The 24,521-nt window shown below is 53.9% G+C and overlaps 1 protein-coding gene across 4 annotated transcripts in view; it reads left to right on the top strand.

The window, feature by feature from the left end:
* RIPOR2 (RHO family interacting cell polarization regulator 2) overlaps window positions 1–24,521 on the top strand; it is a 140,764-nt gene that overhangs the window by 28,462 nt on the left and 87,781 nt on the right. For 3 of the 4 annotated variants that reach the window (XM_066246707.1, XM_066246706.1, XM_066246712.1), the window contains exon 1: window positions 6,081–6,228. The exons of the other annotated variant lie outside the window; for it this stretch is intronic. In XM_066246707.1, the coding sequence (XP_066102804.1) occupies window positions 6,081–6,228 (148 nt within the window). Of the gene's footprint in view, window positions 1–6,080; window positions 6,229–24,521 lie in introns of those variants that run through there. 4 annotated transcript variants of the gene reach the window in all.

Here is a 24,521-nt window from a genome sequence, read left to right as displayed (position 1 = left end):
CTTGCACGCGCGCGCAGTAAAAATAAACAAATAATATAATAAAATAAAAAACAATCAGCATCTCAGAGGAGGAAACTATCATCCAATGTGACCTTTTGTTCCACCAGAGGACAAGTTCACCACTTCCTCTACCCGCCGCTGGAGAATTTCATAACAAAGTACCCCAAACTGGGTGGCTTAAATAACAGAAATGTTTTATTTCGGAGATCTGGAGGCTGGAAGTCCAAGGTCAGGGTGTCGGCCGGGCCAGTTCCTTCTGGGGTCATGAAACGAGATGTGGCCCCTGCCCTGCCCTGTGCCCACTGGCTCCTGGGCGGTGTTCGGTGCGCCTGGACTAAGAATAGCTCTTGGTCATTACTTCATATGGCTTTCCTCCCGCATCCAAATCTCCCCTCGCTACACGGATTAGTCCCACGCTATTGGGAGCCCACCCTACCCAACTACGACCACATCTTCACCAAGTCCATCCGCAGTGGCCCTGTTCCCAAACGGGGTCGCAGTCTTAGGTACTGGGGGGTCAGGACTTCAACAGATGAACTGCGAGTTCAACGAGGCAACCCATCTCAGAAAGCTGGCAACATAGTTCCCACTTCAAGATACCGACAGGGGCCTAGAGGGGTTTGGCTAACCTGCTGGGTTAGGGTGGCTGGCGGTTTTGAGGTAGGGGAGAGTGGAAGCGGTGAGGACCCCCCCAGATCCGCTTGGACGCGGCGGTGACCCCAGTTGCCCGCAGCGGCTCCATAGCTGTTTCAGTGAGATCACTGACGTTCGTCCAATCTGCCGCGTGTGACTGTGGACTCCCAGGAACGCTGAGCTCTTCGTCTGTACATGGAATCACGGCGTCGGCCTCCGGGGCTGTGAAGAGGAAACGTTGTAACAGCCACATGGACACAGTCCCCCCACCGGCCATAGCAGACGCAGCTCCGGCCCACAGCCAGCTGTCCCACATCGGGGCCCATGTGCATGGTGAAAAACACAGCACGTCAATCTACCCTCTTAATGTCTAAGTCTACATTATAGTGTTGATAACTGCAGGCACATGGCTGTACAACAGATCTCTACAACTTTCTGATTTTGCCAGACCGAGACTCTTGCCCGTGAAACAACACCCTCTCCCCCCTCCCCCGCCCTCGGCAATCACCCTTCTGCTTTCTGTTTCTACCCTTTTGCCGACTTTGGGTACCTTATCTAAGTGGAATCATGCAGTGCTTGTCCTTTTGGTGACTGGCTTACTTCACTTAGCGTGATGTCCTCAAGGTTCAGTGTGTGAGAGCGCATGACAGGGTCTCCTTTCTTTTTTAAGGCTTAATAATATTCCATTGTATGTGCACACTCCATTGTGTTTACTCACCCACTGATGGACACTTGGGTTGCTTCCACATCTGGACGATTATAAATAATGCTAGAATGACCTGACCAGGCGGTGGTGCAGTGAATAGAGCAGACGCGTCCAGCTTGAGCACGGGGTCGCTGGCTTGGGCGTGGGATCGTAGACATGACCCCATGGTCACCAACTGGAGCCCAAAGGTCGTTGACTTGAGTAAGGGGTCACTGGCTCAGGTGGAGCCCCCGGTCAAGGCACTCATGAGAAAGCAATCAATGAACAACTATGGGGGCACAACTATGAATCGATGCTTCTCATCTCTCCCTCTTCTGTCCATCTCTCTCTCTCTCTCTCTCTCTAAAATAAAAATAAAAATAATGCTGCAGTGAACCTTGCAGTGCATGTATCAGTTCAGCATCTTGTTTTTAATGCTTTTAGATAAATACCCAGAAGGGGGATTGTTGGAGCATACTGTAGCCTTATTTTTAATTTTTTGAGGCACTTCCATACTGTTTTCCATAGTGGCTCCACCATCGTACAATCCGGGCCCATTTAAATTCAGTGAATTTAGATAAATTGAGCAGAAATGTCACTTGCATGTGTCAGGGTGGGGGTGGGGGTGGGGTGCCAGAAGGCGTCAGCTCCAGCTGTTGGCCCCTGCAGTTCTCAAGTGGGGGCAGGGCACGGGGGATATTTGGGCTGAACAGTTCTTCCCCTTCAGCCTGACCCTGCACTGCAGGAAGGATACCAAGACATTAAATACCGGTAAATCCCTGTCGTTGTGCAACCCCCCCCCCACACACACACACATTTCCAAACTCGACGCTGGGGATGGTTGAGGGCAATGGGGGTTCCTGGTCTGCACACGTCCCGTGGGAACCACCCAGCCAGTGCAGTGGGGAGCCCTCTGCTGAGAGCTCTTCACAGCTGAGCACCTAGAATGTCTCTGGGTGGCGCTGGCTCACGGCTGGACTTCTCCAGCCTTGTTTTTTTTTTTCTTCGAAGTGAGAAGCGGGGAGGCAGTCAGACAGACTCCCACATGCACCTGACCGGGATCCACCCGGCATGCCCACCAAGGGGGTGATGCTCTGTCTGCCCACCTGGGGCCATTGCTCCACTGCAACCGGAACCTTTCTAGCACCTGAGGTGGAGACCATGGAGCCGTCCTCAGCGCCCAGGGCCAACTTTGCTCCAACGGAGCCTTGGCTGTGGGAAGGGAAGAGAGAGACAGAGAGGAAGGAGAGGGGGAGGGGTGGAGAAGCAGATGGGCGCTTCTCCTGTGTGTCCTGGCTGGGAATCGAACCAGGGACTTCTACATGCTGGGCCTATGCTCTACCGCTGAGCCAACCTGCCAGGGTCCAGCCCCATTTTTAATGCTTTTCCCTGGGAGAATCTCAAGGGTGCACACACAGGAGGAGGAGAGGACGGGTTCTCAGCTTGGAAAGTAGCACCAGGAGGCTCTTCAAGAGCATCGTTAGCACCATGAGCGACCACAATGACGCACCTCTCCAAATGTCCACCATCGAGAACACAGATGACCAGAACGCCACCGAGGCCGGGGAGCCACAGGGCCCCTCACGTGGTGCCGATGGACGCGGGGATGGCGCAGCCGCTGTGGAAGGCAGCGGGAGGCTTCTCCCCCAACCTGACCCGCTCTGACCGGACGATCCAGACTCGAAAGCCTTCGGCCGCACAGACGCCCGCACACGGATGTGTGCTACGGCAGCAGCTTTATTGATGGCACCATTCAGAAGCGACCCAAAACGCCCTTCGGGAGGTGAACGGACCCACCGTGGCACCTCCAGATGATGGAGTACTATTTAGCGCTAAAAAAAGGGAATGAGCTATCGAGCCAGGAAAAAGCCGGGGACCGTGGAAACACCAGTGGCGGCTGGGAGCTGGGGGCGGGGCAGATGAACGGGCAGAACACAGGATTCCCGGGGCAGTAAAGCTACTTTGTATGTATGGTACTGTGGTGGTGGATACACAACAGAGTATCATGGTCAAAGCCAACTGAAGGCACAACCACCCGGAAAACCTAAGCCGACTGTGGACTCGCAGTAATGCCGGTGTCGCATCCGTGGTGGGCTCATCGGTTAGAACTGAGGCGCCCCTCTGATGGGGCTGTGGGTAGCGGGGAGGGGCTATGGCTCCACACGTGCCGGGCGGAGGGTCAGTGGCTCCACACGTGCCGGGCGGAGGGTCTATGGCTCCACACGTGCGGGAGCGGAGGGTCAGTGGCTCCACACGTGCGGGGGCGGAGGGTCTGTGGCTCCACACGTGCGGGAGCGGAGGGTCAGTGGCTCCACACGTGCGGGGGCGGAGGGTCTGTGGCTCCACACGTGCGGGGGCGGAGGGTCAGTGGCTCCACACGTGCGGGGGCGGAGGGTCTATGGCTCCACACGTGCGGGAGCGGAGGGTCAGTGGTTCCACACGTGCGGGGGCGGAGGGTCTGTGGCTCCACACGTGCGGGAGCGGAGGGTCAGTGGCTCCACACGTGCGGGGGCGGAGGGTCTATGGCTCCACACGTGCTGGGCGGAGGGTCTGTGGCTCCACACGTGCGGGGCGGAGGGTCTGTGGCTCCACACGTGCGGAGCGGAGGGTCTAGGGGTCTGTGGCTCCACACGTGCAGGGGCGGAGGGTCTGTGGTTCCACACGTGCCGGGCGGAGGGTCTGAGGGTCTGAGGGTCTGTGGCTCCACACGTGCCGGGCGGAGGGTCTATGGTTCCACACGTGCAGGGGCGCAGGGTCTACGGCTCCACACGTGCGGGGCGGAGGGTCAGTGGCTCCACACGTGCGGGGCGGAGGGTCTGAGGGTCTGTGGCTCCACACGTGCGGGGCGGAGGGTCTGTGGCTCCACACGTGCGGGGGCGGAGGGTCTGTGGCTCCACACGTGCGGGGCGGAGGGTCTGTGGCTCCACACGTGCGGGGCGGAGGGTCTGTGGCTCCACACGTGCGGGGGCGGAGGGTCTGAGGGTCTGTGGCTCCACACGTGCGGGTCTGAGGGTCTGTGGCTCCACACGTGCGGGGCGGAGGGTCTGAGGGTCTGTGGCTCCACACGTGCGGGTCTGAGGGTCTGTGGCTCCACACGTGCGGGGGCGGAGGGTCTGTGGCTCCACACGTGCGGGGGCAGAGGGTCTGTGGCTCCACACGTGGGGGGCGGAGGGTCTGTGGCTCCACACGTGCGGGGCGGAGGGTCTGTGGCTCCACACGTGCGGGTCTGAGGGTCTGTGGTTCCACACGTGCGGGGCGGAGGGTCTGTGGCTCCACACGTGCGGGGCGGAGGGTCTGTGGCTCCACACGTGCGGGGCTGAGGGTCTGTGGCTCCACACGTGCGGGGGCGGAGGGTCTGTGGCTCCACACGTGCGGGGGCGGAGGGTCTGTGGCTCCACACGTGCGGGGGCGGAGGGTCTGTGGCTCCACACGTGCGGGGCGGAGGGTCTGTGGCTCCACACGTGCGGGGCGGAGGGTCTGTGGCTCCACACGTGCGGGGGCGGAGGGTCTGTGGCCCCACACGTGCGGGTCTGAGGGTCTGTGGCCCCACACGTGCGGGGGCGGAGGGTCAGTGGCTCCACACGTGCGGGGTGGAGGGTCAGTGGCTCCACACGTGCGGGGGCGGAGGGTCAGTGGCTCCACACGTGCGGGGGCGGAGGGTCTACGGGACATCTCCGCGCCCTCCTCTCTGCTTTACTGTGAACCTAAAACCGCCCTGACTAGAGGGGCTCTGGGCATATACAACCTACCGAAACCACAACGCGCCCAGTGGAGACAGTTGCCCAAAGGCAACAACAGCCTCGGAGTCCAGAGCTCCCCACCATCTTCTCCATTTGCATCTTCTGGGCTCCTGACCCCCTGAGAGGTTTCACAGAACAAGAGAGCGCCTTCCCCGGGGACTCCCCTACCCCCGTGAAGGTGCAATATCACTCCCAGATCTGTGTTTGAACAGCCACACACACCTCAGCACACTGGGGCGCTGGCTACAGTGATGAGTGATGTCCCCGCCCTGTACTGACGTAGAGCCGGGTGGTGACAGCTCCCTCTGGGGTGGGGGGCAGCCTGCAGAGTCACATTTTCTCCCGTCTCCTTCAGCAATGAAGTCTGAAGAATCAGAACTGGGTCCATCGACATATCGTGAAACGGAGGTTGCTGGACCCACGCTAGCGATTGGCCATCGAGCTCATCGACCCCGTCAGAGCCTGGGGGTCCGTGTGTTCACTTAGGTTTAAGCTGTTGTCAAGTTCGGAACCCCCCTCCACCCCGCAACGCAGGAAGTTTGCACAGGAAAAAAAAAAAAGGCAACCGCACCGACGCCGAGTGCGGTTACAGCCCTGTCCCTCCAGATGCTGGCACTGCTGGCTCGAGCCGAGGGGCCAGTTGCTTTCAGAAGAATTGTCGCTGAAGCAAACCTGAGACGGGAGAGATGGGAGCCCTTCTCTTTCAACACGACCCATTGTGTTCAGACATATGTGCACCACGGTGAAAAGCCCCCTGTCCTCATCCAGCAAATGTGAAAGCCGTGAATCGGAAATAGAATCCAAGGTCCCACCAGCTCTGCAGCCCCCTTCCAGAGAAATTCCTTCCTGGGGGGCGCTGAGGAGGACCCCACCTGGAATGCAGCCTTCAAAAGACTCAGGGAGCCTATTCGAATGAATGAAGCTGCTCTCTCTGGGGCTGATGCGGAAGCAGCCCTCCCCACCCCCCACCCCACCCCCAGGGGCTTAGGCAACCGCCCAGGGGAAGGAAACCACCCAGGGCAATGTGGCAGCCCGGACGCCCAGGCTGCCAGCAGGACCGGGACTGCCAGCCCCTGCCACACGCTGACCACCCACCCACCCTGGCCAAGATGCAGTCTCTGGACCCCGAGGAGTTCCCGCTGGACGAAGAGGATGATATTTTTGGTGAAGGTAAACACCTCCTCCTGGCTGGAGCCATTCGGATCCGCTGGAAACGCCTGCCTGGCTTGGGCAGGGATTTGAGGAGCTTGGATGTGTTCTGGATGGGACGGTGGTGGCGGGCACCCAGCTATCTCGGTGCCCAAGGGCGGAGGTGGGACGTGGAATCAGGACGCGGAGGAGCACAGTGCCCCCACGCACTTCTTTTCCATTGTTGTGACTAGATAAGGTTGAGTTTTGCTTGGCAAATAGGACTAAATCTTTCCATTCCTCCTCTGCGGAGCTCTCTGGTCCAGCACCGTGAGGAAAGCACACAGCAGGGCTGCCTGGGCGCAGGTGGACAAATGGACCAGGTGGTTCTCCAGGGAACCGACTGTCTTCACCTGCACTGCCCGCCCCTCCCCTCTAACCTTTCTCTCACTCTTCCTTGGGACGGACTCCAACTCTCCCTGCCTCTCCCTCTATGTTCCAGGGGGCGGGGACTTCCCGGGTCACCCACTATCGGAGCCGGGCAGCGGGAGGTGGCCACAGTAGCACTGTGATTTTAAACGGTATGCTAGTCATCTGCGGCTGCTGTGTCCAAAGAGCTTTGCGGAGCTGCCTGACTCAAGGGTATTCTGGACTCACACATTCGGTCGTTTCCCCCAAAGAAACCGTTATCTATCAAGTAATTTTTTAAGGGGCACCTGTAAGTTGTTTGGGACCACCCAAGCACACAAGCTCACTGAATGCAATGTCCAGGGTGCTTGTACGGCCGAGGCACTGAGACCCTCTTCCTGGCTGAGTGATCTAGGATTTACATCTAACTAAACGTTTGGACGTCCGTCTTTCTGTCGTTTTGTCCTGGCCTCAGGAACAGGTGACACCACGAGCCGGGCTTGGATGGCAGCTTAAGTTAGTTTGAAAGAACAAACGTTCTGGAGCTTTCCAAGCTGTTAGACAGGTGCTCAGGGTGGCACAGCCACTGCCATTGCTCTTGGGGTGCCTTGTTCAACTTGGAGGTGTTTCCTCCTGAGATATTGTCTGCCTCCAGGATGTAAAAAAAAAAATACTCACGGACGTTATTATGCCCAAGCCACACTGTCTCCCCCCAAAGGCGTTTCCTCCCGTTACTTCTGGTGACGGTGCTAAAGGGCGCCACCTGCAGACCGATGTGCGCACTGCGGGTGGTGTGCGCCCCACCCTGCAGAGGTCAGACACCGGCACAGCCCGCTTGATGAGCTCTGTTCGGGAGCATCGGCGACTCTAGCTGATGGTTTCAACCTCTGCAGGCATGGCCCAGAGTCAAGGTGGGGGGCAGACAAGGTTTAGGTTCACATTCTCCCGTTGCCTCGCACTACCTGCGTGACGTGAAGCAACTTCTTTATCTTGCTAAACCTCCTTGCCCCCAGTGCGGACATGGAGACAGCGATGCCTGTTGGCTTTACCCAGATATTATCAAGTTAGAGTCCCAATACTGGCATTGCATGTCACGTGTGACACGCTTTATTACCTTCCAGGCCGATTATCTCAGTTAACTTCATCTCTGAAAAATTAGAGGGAGAATCCTTGTGAATCCAACATCCGGTGCATTTGTGTTCAGTTTCCAGAGTCACACGCCTCACGCGTGTGCCAGTGTACGCGAAAGCTTGTCCAGGGGAAGGATGTCACTCCACCCACGAGCTCCCGTGTGGGGTAACCGGCCAGAGCTGCTCTCTGGGGTTGCACTGCCTGGGCGTGGCCACTAGTGCACTCGGTGGCTTTGAGCAGGGTGTTTCATGTCTCTGTGTGCCTCAGTTTACTCACTTGTAAAATGGAGGCCAAGCCTCCCAGGCGTGCAGGTCAACTAGCTGTTGTTCCAGGGGAAACGCTGTGTCTCGTACAATAAGTACCAGTCCGTACTAATTCCTATTGTACATTCACAATTGTGGGAAAGTGACCAAGTGACTCAGCACAGAGCTCTTCCACGTGTCCGGTTAACCGAGTACATTCCACCTGGGCCTCAGTTACGGAACCCGGGTTCAGAAACAACCGGTCAGAGGTGTGCTGCCGTAGAAACCGTCCCGGAGACGTGGCTAGCAGCCTGCCCCTGCCGCGACCTGGCTGGGGGACCTCCCACAAGCTTTTCACCCGCCGTGGGCTTCATTCATTCTCCATCTAAATAAAACCGAAGGGTTGAGGTCACATGCTCTAAGATCATCTTTAAACTCCAGTGTTCTCCGCCTGAGTCCTTTCTGCCCCAGGGACCGCACCCCCCTGGCAGAACCCATGCCTGTGGGTGCCCTCCAGGCTCTTGTCAGCTTGCCTAAGAGCGCAAGCAGCTCTGGGTACAACGAGTTCCCTCCAACACAAAGGAAGAAAATGCCCAGGAGCTGGTTGCTAGGGCAACCGCATTTCCTTGTGATGGACACATTCTCAAAGGACTCCTGCCTACTAGAAGCACACAGCTTTGGAATGTAGGTCCATTTGGTTAAAAGCCAAAAAAGAATTAATAAATAACTTAATTAATTCATTCATTCAGCTGTATGGACCCCATAAAGATCTGGGGAGAAAAACAAAGTGAGTTGTGCTCACAAATATATATATATATATTTTGTTTGTTTGTTTGTTTGTTTTAACTGCTCTTCTGAGATCCTGTTTACTTCGGCTAAGGTGTTCTGTGGTTAAAGAAAATGTTGAGGTTCACAGGGGAAACGCTATTCCTATTGTACTAATAATAGAGGGAAGAGGCATTGCCATGTAACAGTTGCTCTTGTTGTAGAGGGTGCTAGTTGCCCGTGGTTAGAGAGAGAGAGAAGCTGTCAGCCACCTATCACCAGAAACCCCAGTATTTATTCCCTCCAAACACACACACACACACACACAGGCTGGCTTTCCAAACAACACCAACAATGTCACCATCTTCCTGCTGGTGACTATCGAGTTTAACAGGCATCCCCAAACTACGGCCCGCAGGCCGCATGAGGCCCCCTGAGGCCATTTATCCAGCCCCCCGCCACACTTCCGGAAGGGGCACCTCTTTCATTGGTGGTCAGTGAGAGGAGCACTGTATGTGGTGGCCCTCCAATGGTCTGAGGGACGGACAGTGAACTGGCCCTCTGTGTAAAAAGTTTGGGGACCCCTGGATCCTTTCTTGGGGAGAACGACTGACCCGATCACCAGGGCCCTGAGGAACCAGCCAGGTGGAACCACAGAAGCCTTTCTCATCCTTGTTTCAAACTCATCCAGTTAAAGGGCTCTTCCCTGTTTTCTCACTCTGCCTTCTTGACAGCCAGCCTGGTGTGTGTTAGTCATATTAGCTGGGTGGGTCATAATATAACACAGTCATGATATAACTGTGATGATGATGATGATGATGATGAGAGTAAAGGAAAAAAGGTCAGGCACAGTGGAGGCCCTTGGCCAGCTTTAGAGAACAGAAGAGAATTCATGTGTGGGAAGAGACTGTCCCCCAAGGGGTGGTCAGTGGGTGGGTTAATAGCCAGAATTACTCCTCGGCCCAAGTTAAGGCTGCACTGCTCCCTGACTCAAAACCAAAGCCCGTGTTGCCAACATTCTCGGCACTGCTCAGTAACCTGTGGTGGAGCGCAGCGATTAGAATAATAAAACACCAATGATAGGTGCAAAGGATTCCCTGGACACTCCCATGCCCCTGAAGATCTGGCTTCTGGAAAGAACCCAGGGGACGGCCCAGCTTTGTCACACCTTCAAATGCTCTCCAGAGCTGGGGCCACGTCTGAGAACACTTCTATCCTGCGTCCCTGCCTCCAGGAAAGTGAGTCCGACCTCTTCAGAGAAGGAGAAAGGACTTGCAAAAGGACGTCCCCTCCACCATTGTCCTTAGACCAGCTGATGCCCGCTCTTCCTCCAACAGGTGTTTGGGGAAAACATGCTGCTCGCGTGGAACCAAGCCCCCCTCCAAGCCCAGGAAGTGAGCAGTGTTTTCCTTTCAAAGGGAATGTCAGCCTGGACAGAGCAAGAAAATGGCAAAAAGTTTATAATAAAAAAATAAATAAAAACTGACCAGGTGGTGGCACAGCAGATAGAGCATCAGACTGGGATGCGGAGGACCCAGGTTCGAGACCCCAAGGTCGCCAGCTTGAGCACGGGCTCATCTGGTTTGAGCAAAAGCTCACCAGCCTGGACCCAAGGTTGCTGGCTCAGGCAAGGGGTCACTTGGTCTGCTGAAGGCCCACAGTCAAGGCACATATCAGAGAGCAATTAGTGAACAACTAAGGTGTCCAACGAAAACTGATGATTGATGCTTCTCATCTCTCTGCGTTTCTGTCTGTCTGTCCCTGTCTATCCCTCTCTCTGACTCTCTGTCTCTGTAAAAAAAAAAAAAGAAAAGAAGAAGAAGAAGCGTAAGGAAGCAGATGCTTACTTTCTGGCTTTCTGTGTCAACCGCTTAGTAAGCCAAGGGAAATTTTCTTCAAAGCAAGTAAACACAGGTGCCGTCTGTTGTTGTCTAGGGTATTTTGACCTTTTGTAGGGACTTACACTTGCCCTTGCCAAAATTCAGAGCAAGAAGGAAGAAAGTAAGATCAGATTGAATTATGTATAAAACCAATAAATCCAGAAAGTTCTGGCGGCTTAAGTCGTAGCCTCTGGAAAAAAAAAGGATCCAGTGCGTCGGAACCGCGGCTGGAGAGAGTGGCGTCGGTGCTGTTTGCTTGGTCAGCCACGTTTTGTGTTGTTGGGCAGTGATGACTGAGGCTTCGCTGTGTTGGACTGTCCTCAACAATGTCCACATCTGGGGTCTCAAGTGGACCCCAGCTGACGGGATTGGAGGGAGGGCAGGAGGAGGCCGAGCTGGAAGAAGTCAGTCACTCTGCGTTCACGGTTTGCCGAGGTTGCTTTAGAGCAGGGGCAGTCAACCTTTTTATACCTGCCACCCACTTCTGTATCTCTGTTAGTAGTAACAATTTCTAACTGCCCACCGGTTCCACAGTCATGGTGATTTATAAAGTAGGGAAGTCACTTTACTTTATAAAATTTATAAAGCAGAGTTACAGCAAGTGAAGGCATATAATAATAATTACTTACCAAGTTATTTATGTCGGATTTTTGCTAAGTTTGGCAGGATAAATCTTTATAAAAACAACTTGCTATAGTTAAATCTATCTTTATATTTATACTTTGGTTGCTCCGCTACCGCCCACCATGAAAGCTGGAGCGCCCACTAGTGGGCGGGAGGGACCGGGCTGACCACCACTGCATTAGAACAACACGTTCCTCCTTGAGGAAAGCTTCGGGGGGCGGCCACCTTCCCTGCGTTCTCCGTCCCCGGGTCTGGGCGCAGGCTCAGCGCCGCCCCCGCTGCGATGCCTGCCTCTGCGTGACCTCTGCCCCGGATGACTGCGGAGCAGTCCTGTTCCCACAGACGTCTGGGAAGCCTGCTCTGGCTGCTGCCAAAGAGACGGTGTCATGTCAGGGGCACAGCCTAAAAATAGCACGTTGCACTCGAGCTACGTGGGCTCTTGGCCACCGGTCCGCCCCCAAGTGACCTCACCGTGGCCCGTTTAGATCGGGCCAAGCCCAAAGGGGCCCAAGATGACAAACACAACGTTTTTTTTAAATGCTAATTTAGCGTCTCCCTGAGCGGCCGGCAAGGTCCTTTTAGGAATGGCACATGACATGCTGACGATATCTCCTCTATAGAAGTCTATGGCCGCGGTCCACAGGGCAGAACAGTCTTAGGAGAGAAAACTGAATGGGTAGCTGTTACCACCAAAACCGTGAGAGAAACAGGAGGTACGCCCCACCCTCCACCCCCACTCCTTGACAGTGGTCACTTCTCTTCCCGAAGTCAACACCTCCGTTCAGGGGACAGGACTCACCCCTTCACCCACCTCACGTGCTCCGGTGCGCTCAGCAAGTGTCGGCAGGCTCAGCTTCTCACTTATTTGGGGGAAGGCTAAATTTCGCCTCTTGGTCGTTTGCCAGATAATCAGCTGTGATGTTCAGCGAAGGTGTCTCTGCAGTTCAGTTGATTTCAGAAGAGATTTTTTTTTTTTTAAAGATGGGAAAGGTATTAGTTGAGTCAAACTGAAGCGACTATTTCAAGTTCCAGAAGAAAGGCAGAGAAGGAGAGAAAATAAAAATAAAAATAAATCAGGGACCGGTCCTAGCACGTAAAAATGGAGTGAAGAAAACGGAACCCCCAAACGCAGGTGCCTGGTGGGGTAGCCTACATTTGTGGCACTTTCTCCACGATCAGCATGTCCCCCCCCCCCCCGCAGTACCTGAAACGTGGATGTGCCTGGCGGACTGGGAGGGTGGTGACCCCATAGCTGGTGAGCAGCCAGAGGGAAGGGGGTTTGTCCAGAGTGTGACGTCTTCAATCCTCGTTGCAAGAGACAAGCCGAGTCCTTAAACGGAAAACCACTTAGCTTGGTGCTGTGTAGAAAGAGGGTATCTTAATGGTCACCTAGAATTTCCCTTCGAGGAAAAAAAGAGAACAAGGTACTGGGTCATTTTTAGATATTTCTAAGAGGTAATGAGCTATGCTGGAGAAGCAACAAGAGGCAGGTAGAAGAGCCCTTTCTACTGCAGAAGGCAAATTAATAATATATGCGATCCTCATTCTCTCACATGGGGGGGGAGTCTCCTATCTGATGCTTTTTTGTGCCTTGACTTGCTTAACAAACGCTTCAGGCAGAAGGCGCTGAAAGATGAATGATGGATCTTTATAAAGTAAAAAAAAAATAAAAATAAAAATGTACCTTAACATAGAAAAGTGAAGAAAAGGTGAATTTTTAGAGGGATGAAGTTTCTGCTTTCTCCATCGAAGGAGAGAGAAAACAGTGCGTCGAGACGTGTGAAGATTTTTGTTAACAGATCGCCTAATAAACAGAGAAAAGATCTTGGGGGGCGGGGTGTTTCCTCTGCTGTATTATGAGCTTTTAACCCTAGGAAATAATTATTTCTAAATCCAATAAAGAGGAGGGAGGACACGTTACTTGCCCCCCTGGACCGTGATGAGGTTATGGGAGCGTCTTTTCGCTGTCATTTTTCCTTCTGGGTGTTTGGATTGTTAGGAGTTAAAAGTTTAAATATTTACACTATGCAACTCAAACAGCTGGGCCCTCCCTCCCCCCTCTGACTCCATTCCAAACTGTCCGTTCAGTGTAAGTAGTACAGCATGAAGAAACAGGGAGAAATTAACTTGGTTTTCAGGTCACACATCAAGTTGGCAGGCTGAGCTGTTGCCTAGGACTGTTTGGTCTCTGTGGATTGGCATTCGGGAAACTCCAAAAGCTAGCAGATATGAAAGCACTTTCTGTGGTGGGATCCTTCTATTTATAATAATAGCGCAACGAAGTAAGGAGAACAGTATGTCCAAGAATCACATGTGCAGATGTCATCTGTGGAAGGCGCTCTTAACCACTTTCAGATAAATTACGTGACTGGGATGTTAGGGAAAACATCCTCCTCTATGTCTGGCTTATACGCTGAAGGGTGCCAAGGATGTCTTCGAGGGTGGACAAGCCTCCGCCCCCCCCCCAGTCATCTCCAACAACATCTCTAAAAACTAAAACATAACTTAGAATTTTAAATCTTCTAATAGAGCTTTTTCGGAAGAGGTCGCTACTTTGAATGCCCTGCCCTCTACAACCTGAGTTAAAATAGTGAGTGCTTGCCCTGCGAACAGCGTCCAGCAGAGGGTCAGGCCCCTCCTCCAGCCAGGCTGCTCGTCTAAGTACTTGGCACAGAAAAAGTGTAGAGCTGCCAAACAGAAGATTGTCTTTAACTCTTTGAGGTGTGCCATCCAGACCTCCAAACTAAGGGAAAGGTAGCATCGTAGAAAGGACAACATATTGGGTCTCAAAAGACCTGGTTCAGGTTACTGGGCAGTTTGATTTATAAGGCAAATTAACCTGCCACACAGAGACGATGCTAATAATGGTGATGAGGATGAGGAGGGGGTTGTCGTGGTGGTGGTGACGGTGATGATGATGGTGATGGTGGTGGTGGTGGTGGTGGTGATGATGGTGATGGTGGTGGTGGTGGTGGTGGTGGTGATGATGATAATGATGGTGGTGGTGGTGATGGTGACGGTGATAATGATAATGATGGTGGTGGTGGTGATGGTGATAATGATGGTGATGGTGGTGGTGGTGATGGTGGTGATGATAATGATGGTGGTGGTGGTGATGATGATAATGATGGTGGTGGTGGTGATGGTGATGGTGATAATGATAATGATGGTGGTGGTGGTGATGGTGATAATGATGGTGATGGTGGTGGTGGTGATGGTGGTGATGATAATGATGGTGGTGGTGGTGATGGTGATAATGATGGTGATGGTGGTGGTGGTGGTGGTGGTGGTGATGATAATGATGGTGGTGGTGGTGATGGTGATAATGATGGTGATGGTGGTGGTGGTGATGATAATGATGGTGATGGTGGTGGTGGTGATGGTGATAATGATGGTGATGGTGGTGGTGGTGATGATAATGATGGTGATGGTGGTGGTGGTGATGGTGATAATGATGGTGATGGTGGTGGTGGTGATGGTGATAATGATGGTGATGGTGGTGGTGGTGGTGGTGGTGATGATAATGACAATGGTGGTGATGTTAATAATGATGATGGTGGTCGTGGTGACAGAGGTGGTAATGATGATGATGATGTGCTGATGGTGATACTAGTGATGATGGCGGTAGTCATGGTGACAATGGTGGTGATGATGGTGGTCATGGTGATGTGATGACAATGGTGATTGTGGTCCTCTCCCTAAAAAGCGTTACTAAGAAGTCAAAGGAGATGAGGTAATGGAAAATCATTAAGGACGCACTACGTGAAAGGGTCCGTGACTATTTAAGCGTGATTTCCTCAGCTGCCCCGGCGTCCCGTGTCGACTCAGTTCCCCTCTCCAGCTCCCGGCCTGGGATGGGCACGGACACGGCTGACGAGAGCAGAGCGGCGGACGCTGTGCGCCCTGGGCGCCTGCCTGGGAACACCGCGGTGCCTGGCTCCTGAATTAACAAGCCTGGCGGCTATCTGATCTCCACCGTGTGACCAGGGCAGGTCTCGGAATAACCCCAGCGCTTGGCTCAGAATAAGGAAGTGATTTCCTCCCCATTCTTTCATGGCTTGCACCCATCTGGTCTCCCTCTGAAAATTCTTTAAGTATTGTCATATGGGCAGGAACGCTGTGGGTGAAGCATTTTTTCTTTAACAGTATCTGTAACAATGTTAAGAACCCTTGGGTAAATAAATACTTACTTGCAGTCAACATACCCTAGTTACTGCCTCTCCATCTATATTTGTTAAAATGTTTCTGATTTAAAGATAACACACACAGAAATTTGAATTCTATATGCATTACAGCGTTTGGGGACAGTAATAAATAATTAAGATTTTAAATGAAACCTTCACAACGTCCCCCGTTAGAAGTGGGGTTTTTTTGGTTATGTTTTGTTTTGACTTTCATTGCTTTTTAAGAATTTTTCAGTGGCCAAGCCTCCTGGAGGAAATCATGATAATCTGTGTGTGTGTGTGAGTGTGTGTGAGTGTGTGTGTGTGTGTTGGTGTGTAAATATTATATGTTAATGTGCACATTACTTGTACAGGAGACAAACATTAGCTCAGTTGCTTAATCCTATACGGGGCAGAGTACCAGTTAGCAGGATCAAGCCAGTGTAAGCCATTTGACACATACGTATTGAGCACCAGTTGATAGAAGTCATAACCAGGGAACAGAACCGATTGGCTAAGATCAGCAGTGGAACCGGCTGCAACCGGGTGGATCAGGAGTGGATCAACCCAAATCGACCCCACTCCTGGAAAGACAACTGCCCGCCTCTGTCCAGTCTGCAAGATTAGACTGGGTCTCGCAGATGAACCTTTGCAATTGACTTCATGATGAAGAGCTCTAGCCATGAACTCCAGCTAAGCAAAACGTCATCCTAAAGAAAAGCAGCTCCGTTCTTCTCGGTACACAAAAAAAACAAAAAACCCTTATTATTATTATTATTATTATTATAGTTTTAATTTTGGTCATAAAAAGATGAGAAATTTTGGGGTTTTTGGTTTTTTATTGTTGGGTTTTTTTTGTAATATAAAATTATCTGATAATCTTATTATTATATTACTTCTGGGCCCACAAAGCCTAAAATATTCACTATTTTTACAGAAACAGCCTGGCGACCCCGGGTCTAGGCCAACAACTTCGAAATCACTTTGCCTCCTAGGTGGTTGAGTGTCTCTTACCCATCTCTCCCTCCTTCCCGTCCCTGCCCCTTTCTCGGGGCTGCGGAGAGGGTCTTTTCATTGTCAAATCCCCACTTAAGAGGGGATTCCCCCCCCCACTGATTGTTAATTAAGCGTTCTTTTAAAGAAAATGTATGTCACTCTACGACACTGCTGTGTCATAACCAAGGGGAAGGATGACAAAAAAAATCAGGGGTCCAGGACAAACTGGAGGACAGCCCCGGAGTGGGGGCAGAGGAGGCGACAGACAGCACGGAAGGGAGGAACGCAGTGAGACCATGCATGGGCGGGGGGGGGGGGGGGGGGGGGGGGGCTGCTCTCCCAGACCTGCGTGGGTGTGGGGGGGGAGGGGGCTGCTCTCCCAGACCATGCGTGGGCGGGGGGGGCTGCTCTCCCAGACCTGCGTGGGTGTGGGGGGGGGGGCTGCTCTCCCAGACCGTGGGTGGGCGTGAGGAGGGGGTCTGCTCTCCCAGACCGTGGGTGGGCGTGGGGAGGGGGTCTGCTCTCCCAGCCCGTGCACCGATCGGGCGAGGGAAGCACACACAGGGTAGGGTGCCCAGGGCCCTGCCACTCACACCTCTGCCTCAGTCACGGGGCGCCCCTTCCTAGTGGCCTCCTGGGATGAGCTGAAGCCCTTGGTCCTCTCTGCACAGTAAGGGCTCAAGGCCATGTTCCTGGCTTTTCCTCCCTCGCTGCTGCAAGTCTGCCCACTCCCCAGGGAGCAGGGTGCCAGGCCCCAGGGCACCGCCAAAGAGACATCCGCTGTTTACACTTTACATCAGGATGCTGCACGGGATTAATGGAGCCTCCACCGTCCCCACTGTCCCCAAGCGGTGCTCCTGCCCATGGCCCCTCATTCCTCATCGGGAAGGCAGACTGCTGTGTGTCCACTCAGCCTGCATGTTAATTGGAGGACAAAGAAAGCCTTTTCAAAACAGGCCCCCAGGACACACCCAGGCACATTCAGTGGGGCCACTGGGCTCCCTCGGTTGCTAAGCGTTAGAAGGAACGGCAATGTTTAACTCCACTAGAGCCTCTCTGGGCAGCTCTGGCCGGCCAATGGGAGGCGTCTCGCTGCTAAAAGCGCCAGGAACCGTGGTGCGCTGTCCATGGGAATATAAAACGGTGCGGCCACCACAGAGGACAGGGTGGAGGCGCCTCAAAAAACGAAAGACAGAACGACCAGGTGACCCAGCCATTCCACATCGGGGCGCAGACCCACGGGAATCGAGGGCAAGGACTTGAAGAGATCTATCTGTAACAGCTACATTCACAGCATCCTTCGTCATAGCAGCCAAACATTGTTCCCAGCTTGGGAAGCAGCCCAAGTGTCCATCTATGGATGAATGGATAAACAAAATGTGGTGTGTCCACACAGCGGAATACTACTCAGCCCGGCAAAGGAAGGGCAGTCTGACACCTGCTATAGGAGGAACCGTGAGAACATCGGGGTGAGTGAAACACGTGATCACCAACGACAACTACAACGTGGCTTCACGGGAGTGAGGCGCCCAGAGTGGTCACATCCACAGAGACAGGGTAGAAGGAGGTTCCCGTGAGGCGCCCAGAGCCGTCACATCCACAGAGACAGGGTAGAAGGAGGTTCCCGTGAGGCGCCCAGAGCGGTCACATCCACAGAGACAGGGTAGAAGGAGGTTCCCGTGAGGCGCCCAGAGTGGTCACATCCACAGAGACAGGGTAGAAGGAGGTTCCCGTGCCAGGGGGAGAGAGGGGGTGGGGAGTTGTTGATGGTGGTTTCAGTTTTACAAGGTGGGAAGAGCTCAGGAGATGGGTGCCCGGCGGTGAGGGTGCCCTTAATGCTACTGTGCATTTTACCACTTAGACAAAAGGCGAAAGGAGTCAGGAAGAGGACAGGTGCACCAGAACACAGGAGAGCGCCCGGCAGTTCCTGGGCGTCTACGGAACTTGCCTTTTCTTGAGCCGCCGTGTAAATGTCACAGTAGGAAACAGTCTCCACGGGGGTGACACAGACATGGTCCCAAGGCTGGGCCCATCGGACACCGTCTTAGGAGGACCGTTGACTTCCTGGCAGGATGTGGGTGTTCTTCCCCCCCCCCTTTCCGCCTAGCCGGCGACCAGCCCGGGAACCCGCGTCCATCCTCGGTGATGAGCACGTCCTGAGGCTCCTCCCGGGAGGACCAGCAGGGTCGGAAGAGGCGGCCCCCTCGGCGGCTGCTGAGCTCCTTGGGGAGGGAAGACTTGTTCTCTCGTTCGTCCAGGGGCGTCTGCGGAATGTCTGTCCCACTTCAGGCGCAGTTGTGTTCAGCTCTTGGGATCAGCAGGTGAAATAGCAGAGCTCTGGCCCTTGAGAAGTTACATTGTAGTGGAGGGAGACAGACTGTAGCCGAACGAGTGAAAATGTGATACATCAGGTGGAAAGATGTAATACATCAGGTGTTCTGGGAAAGAGCAGGGGCATTGAGACAGAGCCGGGTGGTCAGGGAAGAGCTCACGGATCAGTGCCCAGAGGCGTGAAGGAGATGCAGGTCTGACCTGGACAAACGGAGAGAATGTCCCAGAAAGAGCCAGGGGGCTACTGCAGTGGCAGCTTGATGTGAGCATGCGGGGAGCAGAATTCTGGGGGTCCTCGTAAAGCTTTACAGACCCTTGTGAGGATCTGCAGTTTTGCTCTGTGGGAGTCACTGAGCAAGTGACACACGGTGATTCACTTTTCAAAAAGAACATCCTGACTGTTGTCTTGGAAATGAAGTCATAAAAGACAAAAGCAGGGAGGCCAGTTAGGAGACAGTTGCAATAATCCAGAAGGGGTGACGGGGACCTCAGCGGGTCTGACACCGACTTTGGGAGCCTGCTGGAGGAGTTGGCTTGGGGGCTGGGGTAGAGGATTGGGGCGATGGGGACTTGGCAGGCCAGTTTGGGACAGCGGAGTTAGTAGTGTAGCTATGAACAGTCGACGACTTCATGAAGCCCCATGCCAAGTACCCAGCACGGTGGGCAGTCAGGAGGCGTCCGGTGAACGTTGACCCTAACGCACCAGAGACGTAAGCAAACATCATTCACAGACTGAGCTCCGGCGAATGGGGATTGGGCTGTATAACCCACCGGGGCCCTTCCCTAAACCCGGGGGGAGTTCAAGAATGCAGTGCAAGCTGCTCATGAACACTGAAGGCACATTGAAGGGGAGGTCAGAGGGGAGGGCTGGGTAATCCGGGCAGGCTTCTTGGAGGAGAGCTGGAAGAGACCTCCACTCTTCACAGAAAGAAAGCACAGCATCAATCCCGTTGCTAAGCTCGCTCCGCTCTTCCCCAGGGGAGCTGTATCTGCCTCCCCCAGTCAGTCACAGGGCCACTCAACAATCACAGGAGCAGTCAGCACGTTGCTCTTGTTCTAAGACAAATCCGCCCCCAGCGATGTCTTTGGTGACTTCTGTGAATTCTAATCCTGGGGAGAGTGGTTCTTCCTCCTGTAAGACAGTCCTCAGAAACCACGAACAGGACATATTTACATGCCAGCGACTGTCCAAACACTGGGACTAGCCCGTCAAATGTGTGTACTCCACCTGGCACTTAAGCCACACGCTGCCTCTCCGTGTGCTCTGAGTGGGGAAGGGCCCGCCTGTCTCAATTAGCATCGGAAGTGCAGGGGCACGTGGCCCACAGCTGGGGAACTCGAATCCCTCCTTGGACAGGGCTCCCCGGAGGAGGAGGAGGAGGAGGAGGAGGAGGAGGAGGAGGAGGAGGAGGAGGAGGAGATGGTGTCAGTCTGACTTGGGCACACTCTTGAGTACAGAATAGGGTTCAGTTTGTCTTCCTCAGGGAGGCAGGCTGAGGAAGGGTCAGTAACACCCAGAGCCGTCTGTCCCCAGGCCTGTCCCAGCCTCTCCCTGCTGCCGCTATGAAAACACAGCAGGGCTCAGGTGAAGTTATCTCCCGGGGTGCTCGGAGCTTTCCTCAGGGTCAGCGTCAGCGACTTGCTTAAAACCAGAGCCCCTGCCTCCGTCACCCCTGCTGTGAAATTTTCACCTCCAGGGGCCTCAGCTCCAGTGACCTATTTCCAGCCTGACAGCGGATGACACTTGGGGGGAGGGGAAGTGAAGAATGCATTCACTGTTGACGTGGGGATCGTGCAGCCCTGATGACCGAGGGTGACCGTGCTCTGTTCCGTGGTCACAGCCCCTCTCCTGGCTGGCAGGGATAAGGAATGTGTGTGAGCAGAGAAGGGCAGAGGGACCCAGGCCAAGCCGGACGCCTGCTCCCGCAGAGGCCCTGTGGGCTGGGCCAGCTGTGGGCGGGATCGGTGTCTACTTTCTCCTCCGCAGTGAGGCTCTGCGAGGACCCCAGGGATGACCCAGTATCCAAGCTCCCCGATTCTGCATAAACTGTGTGATGGTGGGAGGGGCAGTGTCGGCTGTGAAAGGGCCACTTAGGAGGCACAGGGGTCCTGGACCCCGAAGTCAGCTAGCACCTGGCCCAGCCAAGGACACACATGCCCAGTTCACAGCCTGGCAGCCGAAAGGTGAGGGCCAGCACCCCGTATGGAGGGGGCCTTTGGGGGGGGGCAGGGGGAGCCTCAGACACCCCTCCGAATCCTTCCTGCCCTGAGGTTCTCTGCCGCTCTCTCCCGCTCTGTGAGAACAGCCGTGACCACTCGTCAGCCTCACAAAGACGCTGGACTCTAAAATAACGCCCATGGCGACCGTAAAGACAGAACTCGAAGCCATTCCCTGACATAGATTGCTCCTCCTGTAACTCCTCCTAAACTCACCTCCGGAAGCAAACAGCCTCGACTGCATGCACCAGGGAGGGGGCGAGCTCAGGAAGGATTTTGCGGGGAGGGTGGTGCTAGGAAGGAAAGCAATCAGACAGAGCCTGTGTCACGATGGCTCTGGCCTAGAACTGAAAGGGACGTGGAAATAATTTATAGGGGTACCTTAAGAAGAAGTGTTTTAAAAGTATGACTGACTGGATAAAAGCAGGTTTAAAAAATATCTTTTCGACAATTAAGAGGCGATTATTCACGTGGTCCAATCAGGAACCTGAGGGTTGCTTCGAATTAGAACAATCCCGGGAAGGTTTATGTACAAAGAGGTGGGCTACAGAGGTGCGCGGCCGGTGGGGACCCAGAGGGCGCTGTCGGCCAGCGTTGTGGCTGGGTCTGCAGGACAGGAGAGGTGGTGGATCCTGCGAGGAGGGAGGGAGAGCTGTGGAGAGGGTGTCTGGGGGCAGGAGGGGGCCGTCACCATCTGTAGGGACACGGCCAGCCCACCACAGTGACCTCACAAGGAGAGTCCCACTTCCTCCCCTTTGTCCTCTCTCCCCTTGTGACTTCCCATGGGCCAAACCCAGCTGGACATCGAAGAGCAGGGCATCCGCTGATGTGGTCCCTACAGGGAGCCCCCAGGGCAGAAAGCCGGAGGGACAGGGGGAGAACGGGCAAGAAGGGGCTGCCTGGGGACACAATGTAGATCAATCAGCTCCGGGGACCTCACAGACAGATCTCCCGTTTTGTGTTTCCCGGGTAATGAGAGGGAAGGGAAGGGGTTTGCTCAGAAGGGAAAGTCCAGGTAGAACCTCAAAGAAGCAGGTCTGCGTCTCAGGGGCCTGGCCTCGTATTCACACACACACACACCCCACACACACACACGGCACTGCATACACACACAGACACACACATACACAGACACACACAGAGACACACACACACACGGCACTGCATACACACACAGACACACACACACATACACAGACACACACATACACTGATTGTGTCAGTCTCGTCTATGTTCACTGTGCATCGTTTTACACTTATTCTAATATCTTCATCCGATGATTGTTATTCAACTGAAGTTACACTGTTTACTTTCAGCCCCTTTGGGGTTCGGAGCTACAGGAATCAGTAAACTTCATGCGACGCTAAAATGTTTGTTGGTCTAGAGTAGAGGATCCCCAAAATGGGTCCTGAGGACCCCAAGGCTCCCCAAGACTCTCTCAAGGGGGTCCCCACGGTCCTCAGTGATTTTTTAAAAAATATAAAGGGATAGCCCTGGCCCGGGTGGCTCAGTGCAAGGAGCGTCGTCCCAGTACACTGAAGTCACAGGTTCGATCCCCGGTCAGGGCACATACGAGTGCACAACCAAATGGAACAACTAAGTGGAATGAGTTGATGTCTCTCTCTCTCTCTCTCAATTTCTCTGTCTTTCTCTCCCCCCCCCTTCCTCTCTCTCTAAAATCAATTAAAAAATATATATATATATATATAGCGGTTTAATCTAGAGCAGTAGTCCCCAACCTTTTTTGGGCCAGGAATCCAAAAATGTTTAATGTCAGAAAATACTTTCACAGACCGGCCTTTAGGGTGGGACAGATAAATGTATCACGTGACTGAGACAAGTGTCAAGAGTGAGTCTTAGACGGATGTAACAGAGGGAATCTGGTCATTTTTTAAAAATAAAACATTGTTCAGACTTAAATATAAATAAAACGGAAATAATGTAAGTTATTTATTCTTTCTCTGCGGACCGGTACCAAATGGCCCACAGACCGGTACCGGTCCACAGCCCGGGGGTTGGAGACCACTGATCTAGATTGTGTTATATCTATATAAACATGCTTACACATAAAGACATATAAAATACAAAATGTATTTTACAGATTATGTCATTGTCTAATGGGCCTTGAGACCAAAAAAATTGAGAACTAATGGTCTAAATTGCATTATTGCAGAAAATGGCCTCTCCCCTTAATTTGATAATAACACACGAGAAATCCGACCTCGGGCCTCTGGGTAGGAGGGGACTGCCTGCCACCCATAGGGCATCGTTCCACCGCTCTGCCCACGGTCTTTCAGCCGTGCAGCCTCCGGGTCCCTTGGTGGGGAGGCTGGAGGTGGGGAGGGGCAACGGGACCCCTTCAGCACCCCCAAGACACTCATTCCTGGGGACACAATGTAGATCAATCAGCTCCAGGGAGCTCACAGACAGATCTCCCATTTTGTGTTTCCCGGGTAATGAGAGGGAAGGGAAGGGGTTTGCTCGGAAGGGAAAGTCCAGTTAGAACCTTAAAGAAGCAGGTCTGTGTCTCAGGGGCCTGGCCTCGTATTCACACACACACACACACACACATACACAGACACACACAGAGACACACACACAGACACACACACAGACACACACAGACGCACACACACAGAGGCACACACACAGACACACACACACACAGATACACACACATAGACACACAGACACACACAGACACACACACACAGACACACACACACAGACACACACACATAGACACACAGACACACACAGACGCACACACACAGAGGCACACACACAGACACACACACACAGACACACACACACACACAAGACACTAAGGGTGTTGGCCACATGGGCTCCCCACTGTGTGAGCAGATAAGTGTGAGCGTGGCAGAGAAACAGTCGCCTGTGATGCACACCCCCCCTCCCCGGAGGACCGTTATCTTTGGCACCAGACACGGGCAGAGGAAAACAGGGGAGCCCCGAGCAGGACCCCGCTGACCCTGTCAGACGGGAACGTCCTTCCGCAGGCCCGGCTCTGAGGCCAGCGAGTGCTCCTTCTCCAAGAGGAAAAGGTGGCAGAAGCCGCAGGGACAGTGAGTGGCCCTCACTCCTCAGCTGGTCAGTATTGATAGACTGTCCTCTGCACTCATTACCACAGAGGGTGCAATCCTGCAGGGGGCGCTGAGCGGTTCCTGACATCGGGGAGCGGGTCACCCCGTGAGAAGAAGGCGCCCGGCAGCTATGAGGGAAGGAAGGGATGAGAGTGAGTCTGCGTCCGTGTCCAGGGAGCCCAGGGCGAATGGGGGTGGTGGTGGAGACAGGAAGGCGTCGTGGAAGGGCTGCCGTTTGCACAGGGATCTGCGGGCCAGGCAGGGCTCTTAAGAGAGAAACATCAGAAGTGGGACAAAGTGACCGGCAATTCTCAGCAGGGACGTCCCAGGCAGGTGGACACGGCCTGAGCATGCAGGTGGAGGCGGGAACTGTCCCCTGTGAGTGTGGAGAGGAAGCTTGGTGACCGATAGGTGATCGAAGCTTGGTGACCGATAGGTTCCCTGGACAGTTGAGGACGCTGAGATCACAAAGG

This window comes from Saccopteryx bilineata, chromosome 11 (assembly GCF_036850765.1).
Source record: "Saccopteryx bilineata isolate mSacBil1 chromosome 11, mSacBil1_pri_phased_curated, whole genome shotgun sequence".
Classification (NCBI taxonomy): Eukaryota; Metazoa; Chordata; class Mammalia; order Chiroptera; family Emballonuridae; genus Saccopteryx; species Saccopteryx bilineata.
This window is presented reverse-complemented; position numbering and strand designations above follow the sequence as displayed.